This window comes from Strix uralensis, chromosome 3 (genome assembly GCF_047716275.1).
Source record: "Strix uralensis isolate ZFMK-TIS-50842 chromosome 3, bStrUra1, whole genome shotgun sequence".
In the NCBI taxonomy this organism is placed as follows: domain Eukaryota; kingdom Metazoa; phylum Chordata; class Aves; order Strigiformes; family Strigidae; genus Strix; species Strix uralensis.
The window spans coordinates 130,671,675-130,682,738 of NC_133974.1; the positions used below are offsets into that span (position 1 = coordinate 130,671,675).

General features: G+C 48.3%; 1 protein-coding gene across 5 annotated transcripts in view; it reads left to right on the plus strand.

The window, feature by feature from the left end:
* Positions 1 to 11,064, plus strand: part of PAK5 (p21 (RAC1) activated kinase 5) — a 95,483-nt gene extending 84,419 nt beyond the window's left edge. For all 5 annotated transcript variants that reach the window (XM_074864422.1, XM_074864421.1, XM_074864424.1 and 2 more), the window contains 4 exons: positions 1,226 to 1,352; positions 4,221 to 4,346; positions 7,408 to 7,542; positions 8,868 to 11,064. In XM_074864422.1, the coding sequence (XP_074720523.1) occupies positions 1,226 to 1,352; positions 4,221 to 4,346; positions 7,408 to 7,542; positions 8,868 to 9,023 (544 nt within the window). In that variant the 3' untranslated portion in view covers positions 9,024 to 11,064. The remainder of the gene's footprint in view (positions 1 to 1,225; positions 1,353 to 4,220; positions 4,347 to 7,407; positions 7,543 to 8,867) is intronic.

Consider the following 11,064-nt stretch of genomic DNA (forward strand, 5'->3'; position numbering starts at 1 on the left):
TCTTCCTCTTCTGAGCGGAGACATTAGATTTTACAGCCCTCTTTACATCTGCTCTTCACTCATCTTTTCCTGATAAGCAGGATAAAATGAGATAGGAAGATGAATTCTTTATTTAATTTCTTCCCCTTGAATAAAAAAATAAAAATTTCCACACCAAACCAGTGGGAGAGTATTTAGGTGAGCAAGAAAAAAAAGCAAGGAATAGTAAATTAGAACATTTTTCTTCTTTCATAGTTTAGTGACGCTCTTAGATTCTACCAAAACCAGAGTTGTAACGCAGGTATTTTATTTTTTGTGCTGCCTTAGCTGATGTGCTGAAATAAATCACAGTGCTGCAAGTCGTTTGTTAACTACTGCTCCCCAAAACATTAAAAGCTCTATCTTAGATATTTCTGACAGGAGTTTAATGGCAAACAGATGTTCCCAGGACACCACTTCTTAAGAGCTGTCATCTTTTTTTTTTTTTACTCAAAATAGTCTTTCCTTAATCTTCCAGGTTTTTTTTCATTGCATGACCTTCCCTCAAAGATTTTGCTAAAATACTGCAAATAGCACACAAAGTTAAAGCAGAAACCTCCACGGGTATTTTTCTGCTCACGAAGTAGAGACACTAGGGACGTCCAGCCATAGGGCAGCGGTACTGGGACGCACGATCCATCCCGGCCGTCGCCGTTGCGCTGTGGCAGACGGCTTCTTCCAGGATGGGATTTTGCTCCTGTGCACAGAAATGAGGACTCTTGCTGTTTATTTTTCCACTGAATACCCCGAATGTTTTTATAGAAGGCATCAAAGCAGAGAAGTGCTCTTGAAGAGCTACGCCCAGGGCCCAACGGTTCGTCTGCACAATCAAGAGTGGTTTTTCTCATATGTATTCCATGCCTGTTTCCATCCCAGTAGTGATTTACCCTCCTTGGCAAGCAGTGAATTTACTGTAAATAAGGCATTTCCGTTATTTCCCAGAGGGAAACAGGCTACATCACATAGTATACTCTGCCTTTTTAGTGCTGCAGGGAGACTTATCCAGACCTCGTTGCAGAGTTGTTCCTCACCCCTCATCTCCCTTTTTTGGACAGAAATAGGACCAGAGAGTTGCCCCACAGAGCCGTTGCCTAAAAGATCTCCTGGCTGTCTGTATATGAAGGGGAACTTGTGCCTCTTCGCTCCAGCTCCCCTTTCCTGCTGTCTTTGTAAATGCTCAGTTTGTTTTTCCACCTTGGTGTTTCAGGATGAACGAGGAGCAGATAGCGACCGTCTGCCTGTCTGTCCTGAGAGCCCTGTCCTACCTGCACAACCAAGGCGTCATCCACCGCGACATCAAAAGCGACTCCATCCTTCTCACGAGCGATGGGAGGGTGAGCGCCCAACGTTTCCCCCGCCGTCTCCCGGGGCTGGCAGGAAAATAGCTGTGCACGTTCAAAGGGAGGCTAACTTAAAAAAAAAAAAAAAAAAAAAAAAAGCCAGGCATGTAAACCCGAGGGAATGCAACTTGTGAATAACTTGTTAGAGAGCTGAATCAGAAAAACACAGGCCTGGCCCGGGCGGTGGTTGACATCTGTGCTGCATGCAGAGTCCTCAGGGGGGAAATCAGAGCTGTCAAAAGAAGAAACCATGCCACATGGGTGATGCTTAGGTGATGGGAAACCTTCTTTTATGCTGCACCACTCCTACTCTGATGCCTTTCAAAAATATTTTCTTTTTACTACATTTAGTTGTCCTCTAGTTAGCAAGCTTCTATACATTTGCTGTGTTTTCCCAAGCTAGTTAGGAGGCTAACATCAATCTATATGAATAGGAAATACTCTGCATTACTCCTGAAACACTCCCCTGATGGTGAGAGCAGCTTTTACATAGGTACATGTACATGATGTTTGATAGTAACTGTGCCACTCTTCCATTTACTTGGATGGGATGCTGCTCTCAGGGGACTGCTCTCAGGGAACTTTGTCTTGTTAATGAGTGGGGAGAGAGGGAGACAAAATACTGCACATGACCTGCTCAGTAAGCAAAATAAAGTTTGCATGCAAAAAAATACTACTTCAGCTGTGTTTGGTCCCCAAAAAATTGTATTACTACCTTACAAGGAGAAAGGTGGGTTTGGACAGTGGTATTTCTGGGCCTACACAGCCGTAAAACTTGAGGCACCTAAAAGTTGGGGCACTCAAAAGCTTAGGTGGAGGGAGGCAAATCACTCTTGCATAGAACACCCTAATTTCTGCTTGCGTTAGGCACTACTTTGCATCTCACCTTGTCGCCCCATTGGGATAATTTGAGTAGAAACTAATGCACTGACGGCCAGTGAGTCCCATAAGCAGGGCTTTAAGGGTTGCTCCGCTGGTCTAAAACAAGGCTTAGCACATTGGCCTAAGCCCAAGAGCACTCGGTCAGTCTGGAATCAAACCTAGATCTTCTCCTTCAGAAGGTAAAACTCTTGGCTTCCCAGGCCTGGTCTGATACCCTAATCAAAGGCTCGCCTTTATAATTTGATTCCCACTTCACCAAGGAAGAGGGATTTTCTACCTGCAGCAGTCACAGACTGCTCCTGTTAATCCTGTCAGGGATGAAAATTCCACGTGTGTAGGAGTTCTTCAGTTGCAATTTCAATCCGTGTTGCTGAAATAGCATCTGATCTGCTCTCAGGATCTGCATACAGTGCCTCATTATACTCATTACTCCAGTACTTATTATCTGCATTGCAGATTTCTTCATGGCTGTGTTGTGCAATTATCTTTTTTTAGAAAATCGTCTTCTTTTATGTACTCGAATGAGCAATAGATATGCAAAACCTCTTGTGTTCCTACAAAAGAAGATTGGGCTCTGCTTCCAAAATATGCATTATTTCTTCCATTCTTCATCCTGTAAACTGAAAAATACATTTAGCACGGGGAACTTGGCTATTATTGGCTTTGTTTTAGAAATACCAACAATCATTTCGTAATTCTGTTAAAAATAATACCCTTAGTGTTAAAAAAAGTAATGTCTGTATCAAATCCAAAAGAAAACAAATCAGTGCCGATAATAAAATGCTGGTCTACCCAATGCAGGGATTTATGCAACTTCCCACTTCAGTTGTCCTGGGCTGTTTGGGGTCACTTTGTATCCCCAGGCGCCGAGTACATCATCGGATACACGGCTTATGGACCTTGGACAGCTGGGGGCATGGGGGTTCGGCTAATCTCCAAGAAAACCCTTACGATACCTTCTAGGCCTCCACATAAATACTTGGGGGAAAAAGTAAATACTTTAGCCTTAAGGAACAAGCTGTTTCTGGAAGGAGGTGATGCCAACTGAGGCTCAAACCAGTTTTGGTTGGGGGTTGGAGGAGTTTTCACCTTGACGTTGTACAGCAACAGGGAGGGAGAGGTAATAATTTCCCATAATTTTGGTTGTTTAAAAAAAAAATGGCATAAAAGTATGAGCAGGCACATGATGCAGCAGGAGCTGCTCTCTGGAGTGCTTGTGTATCCTATTATTTCTATTTCAGGTCACTGCCACAGCTACTCAAGGACAGTACTGGCTTTAATTCCTGAGTTCCCAAGCCAAGGGTGCAGATGCCCTTATCTCTTACAACCATTTTGGAAGAGTCTTGTACCCGTCCCCATATTAGGTCCCCCACTACATAAAGAAGACAGTTTCTTCAGTGATAATCCACAGTGTGAGGTCCTGGTCTTGAAAAATCATTGGCAGGGGTATTGCTTTCTGAGAGTGTTAGATCATGCTCATTGTGGTGAAAAATGGGGTGAATGCCACTTGTTTCATCTGTTTTCACAGATCGTACACCTGATATACAAATAACAGGAGTGGTGTGTATCACTTGAAATATGTATATTATTGAGTATCAGTGTACATACGTAGACTAAAATATATATATATATATGCAATAATAGATTCATTATAAACCAGTGTTACTTCGGAATTTTTTGCTTTCCTTCTGTTTTTTAAATACTACAAGGCATTTATCACCTCCGCATCTTTTGCTGGTGGAGAGGCAATGAGCTGTGACAGGCAGTCTTAGTAACAAGCCCCACAGCCACTTTCTCCTACTTCTTTCCCTTGACTTCATTTTAATGAGCCCCGTGTTCCCCGGGCTGTGTTGCCGACTCCAACCACGCTTCCAAAACTGTGCTGCTGTCCTGTCCCAGGCAGTCCCAGGCTGCAGCCGGAGGTGTGTCTCAGAGGAATTTGCCTTCGAGAGGGGCTTTTTATTTTTCTTTACTTTTCAGATAAAATTGTCCGACTTCGGGTTCTGCGCCCAGGTGTCAAAGGAGGTTCCCCGGAGGAAGTCGCTCGTCGGGACGCCGTATTGGATGGCGCCGGAGGTGATATCCCGCCTGCCCTATGGCACCGAGGTGGGTACAGTGGGGCGCCGCGCGGGCCCACGGCGGCTGATTTCCCTCTGCACGGTGCCTGGGTTGACCTGAACCTTGAGCCCTGTCAGAACTGTGCAGTTCGAATGCAGATATGCTAAATAGCAGCAATTACGGTTGCCCCAGAGTGCTACATCATGCCTTGTTTTAAAGTATTTCTCCAAGACGAAGCTGTTAAATAACAACTCCATTTAGTGCACTAAACAATGTTTTAGCTTAGGGTACTGCATGGAGGGAAAGTGGCATCGTTTTCACATCATGAAAGACCCTTTGATGATCTTCCAGATCAAACCTGCTGTTTCCCACAGCATTCTCCTGCCGAAACTGGCTGCTCACGGCTTGGATGGGCACACGCTTCTCTGGGTAAAAAACTGGCTGGATGGTCGGGTCAAAAGAGTGGTGGTGAATGGAGTTAAATCCAGGTGACAGCTGGTCACGAGTGGTGTCCCCCAGGGCTGGGTTTTGGGGCCACTCCTGTTTAACATCTTTATTGATGGTCTAGACGAGGGGATCGAGTGCACCCTCAGTAAGTTGCAGATGACACCAAGTTGGGTGGGAGTGTTGATCTGCTCGAGGGTAGGGAGGCTCTGCAGAGAGACCTGGACAGGCTGGAGCGATGGGCTGAGGCCAACTGGAGGAGTTCCAATAAGGCCAAATGCCGGGTGCTGCACTTGGGCCACAACAACCCCCAGCAGCGCTACAGGCTTGGGGAGGAGTGGCTGGAGAGCTGCCCGTCAGAGAGGGACCTGGGGGGGTTGATTGACAGCTGGCTGAACATGAGCCAGCAGTGTGCCCAGGTGGCCAAGAAGGCCAATGGCATCCTGGCTTGTATCAGCAATAGCGTGGCCAGCAGGGACAGGGAAGGGATCTTACCCCTGTGCTCGGCACTGGTGAGGCCGCACCTCGATGACTGGGTTCAGTTTTGGGCCCCTCACTCCAAAAAGGACATTGAATGACTCGAGCGTGCCCAGAGAAGGGCAACGGAGCTGGTGCAGGGTCTGGAGCACAGGTCTGATGGGGAGCGGCTGAGGGAACTGGGGGGGTTTAGTCTGGAGAAGAGGAGGCTGAGGGGAGACCTCCTGGCCCTCTGCAACTCCCTGAAAGGAGGGTGCAGAGAACTGGGGATGAGTCTCTTGAACCAAGGAACAAGTGACAGGACAAGAGGGAATGGCCTCAAGCTGTGCCAGGGCAGGGTTAGACTGGCTCTTAGGAAGTATTTCTTTCCAGAAGGGGTTGTTGGGCGTTGGAATGGGCTGCCCAGGGCAGGGGTGGAGTCCCCATCCCTGGAGGGGTTGAAGAGTCGGGTTGACCCAGCGCTGAGGGATCTGGTGGAGTTGGGAACTGTCATTGTGAGGTTAATGGTTGGACTGGATGATCTTCAAGGTCTTTTCCAACCGAGATGATGCTGTGATTCTGTGCAAGCTGGAGCTGCCGTTTCAGGTGTCTACACCTGCATATGCCAAACCAGCAGCCAAACGGCATGCCCGTACTGCACAGCCAGGTCACATCAGTGTTTGCACAGCCCTGCAGGCAGAGATCCATTCTGCTTTCATCCAGCTAAAGCCCGAGATCCCCATCCTCAGGAGGAGCACCGACAAAGGCACAGGCACGGTCCTGTAGAGTCCCAAACTCGGCAGCTGGCTGGCTGGGTTGGATTGCCACCCTCTGCTGTAGCATTCCACATCAGCTCGCTCCTTGCAAGTCGTCGCTCTCATTAGTTGAGAGACAGGGCGGGGAAAAAAGCATCTCTGCGGGAACTATTTTAAGCACTGCCAAATGGTCTGAAAAAGGCAATTCACACAATTTTATTGGAGCCCTTCAGATGAGACCAAAAAGGTGGGGACCCCGCAGCTCCGCAGTGCCGTACCCCGTCCTTTGGGAAGCTCAGTCGTGCCTGTAGTAACTGCTGCAGAGAGCCAACCTGCCGCAAAGACAGAGATCTCTATTGATACGGATGTATTTACACACAGATCCACACGTATATATACATACATGCACACACACACACAGAGGTGGGAAATGAGCTGAGGCCTGAGGCAAGAGCTGCTGCACCTTCCTGTGGCACAGCAGGGACCCATCTGGCACAGGCAGGGAGAGTGCCTGCCCCAGGGCGAGAGCACCCTGCGGGCACCGACATCCACCCAGGACGTGTGGTGTTGTAGAAGACATTTCAGGGATAATAACATCAGCTATTATTAGCCCATTAGTAACACTGAAGGGATTATAAAGTGGCTGACCTTACGGCTACATTAGGTTTCCCCACCAGAAGGAAAAGATTAAAAAAAAAAAAAAAGGATTTGAGCTGAAGGATAGTGTTGGCAAGAGAGCAAAAGCAGTATGAAGTGGCCTTGGCTGTGTTTGGGCTGGAAAATGACAGGAATTACAGTCATCAGAGGATTGGGATTCTGGAGCAGCTCTGCAGCAGGCCAGGAACATTAAAAAAAAAAAAGGTTGGTTTTTTTTTTTTTTTACACTGCAGCTGAATTGCTTTCCAAAGGGATTATATAACGTGTTACCTGTGCTTGCTGGAACTGGGCCCAGGTGTAGTGTGTGCTTGCGTTTGCCTTGGGGTCTCACATGGAGCTTAGTCTTTAAGATCGCAGGGAAATAGAGTAACTGGTTTCATAGCAGCTGGATTGTGCTCTGCTCTCCGACTAGCTGCACCTTTCTGTGGCACTGCAGAGCCAGCCTGGGGTAAATATTCCAGTGGGTGCAAAGCAGTGCAGCTGAAATGCAGCGCAGTAGGGTCAGCCAGCCTCTCAGACGAGCGTGCCTTAGCAGTGCTTCCACTGGACATCACCTAAACCGGCTGCAGACCCGGGTTTTAGGTCGTTTCTAATTTATTTCTTCAATGTGCTTCCTGCTCAGGAGGAAAAAACTGTCGTCAGCTGGTTAAAAAAGAAAGATTTGTGGTGCTGGCGCACCAGACTGCTGGCTCAGAGCGGCTGCAGCTCGGAGGTTTGCGTGAAACCTGAGTGTTGAGCCTTTTGGGCCCCTCAGTGCCCTCCCAGTGGTGCTCACGAGCAGACTGTGTGTGTTACAGGTGGATATCTGGTCCCTGGGCATCATGGTGATCGAGATGATCGACGGCGAACCTCCCTACTTCAACGAGCCGCCGCTGCAAGCCATGCGCCGAATCCGGGATAACCTGCCCCCCCGGGTGAAGGACATGCACAAGGTCAGAATTCCTGTAGGTGCTGAGGGTCTTGCACGTACAAATGTTTAATAAAACCATAGCCACAGGCTGCCACACCCAAAGGATAATAAGTTGCATCTTTAAGGCACCACCTTGAGCAGTGGGTCCTACACAGGACTCGTGTGGGGAGGATGTGAGGCCAAAGGCCTCAGCAAACCGCAGCCTTTTTTGTGCCAGGCCCTGGCTTTGCTTTTGCAGCGAGTGACAGAGCTGGGCAGAGCCTCGTGCTCCCTGTGCTTCCCACCCTGCCCGAGGACCAGAGCAGGTTGGGGTTTGCACATCCATGCCCGGTGCCAAAGCCTTGGGGTACCTCGCATTTTGGGTGTGCTTCTAGAAGCCAGACTTGAGCCCACAGCCAGTGTTAATGCTTTTCTCAGCCACTTTGTGCAAAGCTGTGCAGTGTGTGCTGCCAGTCAGAGAGGGATCTGGGGGGGGGTTGACTGATGACCAGCTGAACAGGAGCCAGCAGTGTGCCCAGGTGACCAAGAAGGCCAATGGCATCCTGGCTTGTGTCAGCAATAGCGTGGCCAGCAGGGACAGGGAAGGGATCTTACCCCTGTACTCGGCACTGGTGAGGCCACACCTCGATTACTGGGTTCAGTTTTGGGCCCCTCACTCCAAAAAGGACATTGAATGACTCGAGTGTGTCCAGAGAAGGGCAACGGAGCTGGTGCAGGGTCTGGAGCACAGGTCTGATGGGGAGCGGCTGAGGGAACTGGGGGGGTTTAGTCTGGAGAAGAGGAGGCTGAGGGGAGACCTCATCGCCCTCTACAACTACCTGAAAGGAGGGTGCAGAGAGGGGGGATGAGTCTCTTGAACCAAGTAACAAGCGCCAGGACAAGAGGGAATGGCCTCAAGCTGCACCAGGGAAGGTTTAGACTGGCTCTTAGGAAGTATTTCTTTCCAGAAGGGGTTGTTGGGCGTTGGAATGGGCTGCCCAGGGAGGTGGTGGAGTCCCCATCCCTGGAGGGGTTTAAGAGTCGGGTTGACCCAGCGCTGAGGGATCTGGTGGAGTTGGGAACGGTCATTGTGAGGTTAATGGTTGGACTGGATGATATTCAAGGGCTTTTCCAACCTCGATGATGCTGTGATTCTGTTCTACGCCCCACTGATACCCAAATACTTTCAACATTCATTTTAATATTAACGGCACATAGAAGACACACAGCCCTTCAGCTCGGTGCATCTGTTGCCGTAGGGAAGCTCAGTGTGTCCCTCATCTTCCCAAGATAAGCAGCGTGCGCAGCCCCAGTGTAGGCTGGAAACGGGTGTCTTTGTCCACCCCTAACGCCCCTGTGATGTTGCAGGTCTCCTCGGTCCTCCGGGGCTTCTTGGACTCGATGCTGGTGCGGGAGCCCTCGCAGAGAGCCACAGCACAGGAACTGTTGAGGCACCCATTTCTCAAACTGGCTGGGCCCCCTTCTTGCATCGTGCCCCTCATGAGGCAGCACAGGCATCGCTGAACCCGGCAGCTTTTCGGGAGGAGGTCGGTGCAGAGTCTGGATAACAACAGCCGCGCAGGAATCCCGGTGGTTGTGTGGCAACCGCGGGCAGGGACAAGCAAAACCTTGCAGAGGAAAACCAGCCCCGTGGAAATAACGCGGTGTATAAAAACCCGCAGAGGTGCTCTCTGGGGCTGCGAGGGACCGGCGAGCCATCCTGGCCACCAGCCGGGTGGCCACGCTCCGCCGTGGACCGTTGCTCCCCAGCGCTGTCGTCTTCTTGGCCACCCAGCCAGAAGGCGCCAAGTGCAAACAAGGCTGGAAAGATAATTAGTAGAGGATAGCACAACCAGAGTGAAACACCAGAATTTTATTGCAGGCTACGGCACTTCTGTTTCGGAAGAACACTTTTCTGACAAAAAAAGCACTTTTTATCTCGGTCATAGCAGCGCAATGTATTTTGCAATGAATTTGTAATTTTCTGTACAGTACATTTTGATAATTTGCAGTACTTTGTCACGTAACTGTTGTGTTAGTTGAAGTATTAAGTGTAACTTAGCAAGAATTTGAGAAGATAAAGTTTCCTACTTTTTTAACCCTTTTGAAAACAGGAAAAAAAACCACCCCACCTTTAGGAAGTTGGTAGTTTTTGCAGATTTTTTCCGTCGGGGTGAGGAGAGCGCTCGTCCCGCCGTCAGGGCAGCCTGGCTGTGGGCGCTCACGGCGACGCGGTGGCAGTCGGAGCTGCCGCTGAACGTGAGCGGTCGTCAGGGTCTCCCTCCCCGTTTCTCCAGCGGTGGGAGCCAACGCACCCGGCCTACCCTTGGGTCGTCCCTTCGTTTTACGCCACCGCAAAGCCAGTTCTGTTATCACAAAAATTCTCCGTTATTCCTGTCGCGCTCTGGAAGCAGAAGGGGATGGCGGGTTGTCCTCCAGAGCTCCGACAGACCGTTACGATGCGTTACGAGATGTTTGCCATATAGAAGAAGTCTTGCTGCTGTCTAGACCTTTTTGAATGTTGATGCAACAGTTGACTACTACGGTACAATTTTGTGTTATTTGTTGGATGACTTTGCATGTTAACTGTAGGCCTAAATAGATTTGCCTTTAAAATTTTTAGAAGTGCTTCATAATTATTTCAGTGCTAAATGAATTTTATTTATTAACGATCAGTTCTTTTTAATTATGTATAATACAAAAGCCATGTTTTTCAAGTTGTTGTTTTTTTATTTTCTTATTGACCTCATTTTACGGTATCATTAAGAAACACAAAGCCAGTTTTATGTTCCTAACGCAGTTTCTTTCTTAGGGAATTTCATAGTGAATAAGTTAATTATTATTTATTGTACTAAATTATAACCAAACATCTAAGCCTCGCAGGAGCTGTTTCTTAAAAGATCTTCCTCCAGGAGAAAAGAATTGCCAGTAGTATAGAAGCTCCTTTAGTACTGCCCTTAAAAAGTTAAAAGAATATTTGAAGGGAGAGAAACAATTCTAAAAGAAGAAAAGGGGATAAATACGAACTCGAACGTTGAATAAATATCCTTACATCTGTGTGTCTTACACCCCGCTGCTTTCTCTTCTTAACCCTGTTTGCACGTTTTAAGAAGACGCTAAAGAAAATGTGTCTGGCTCCCGCCGCCCCGCCGCGGACGCGCTCCCGGGACCCACCCGCAGAAACCCGGCGGAGCGGGCGGCACCCGCGGCGCTCTGAGGTGTTTCTATTTTGTAGTCTTGACAACTCAGGAAAACAGGCTGCACCAGTAAAGGCAAATGACATCCAGGCGAAACTGTAGTACTAGCCACAAAAGTAAACTTTTTTAACCATCTTTGAATAAAAAAGGGGTTGGGGTTGGTGGGGGTTTTTTCTTCAATAGTCAGCACGTTTTGGGCTGTACGAGTGAAGAATTTTCTGCAACTTTCTTATCATTAGATACTTTAAGCAGTATTCATCAAGTTTACTGAAAGTTTTGTCGATTTCAAAGGTTTTTTTTGTGAACACCAACTACTGGTGAGACAAATGCACATGCGAGTTAAATAAATTAATTAATAAACGCTTTAA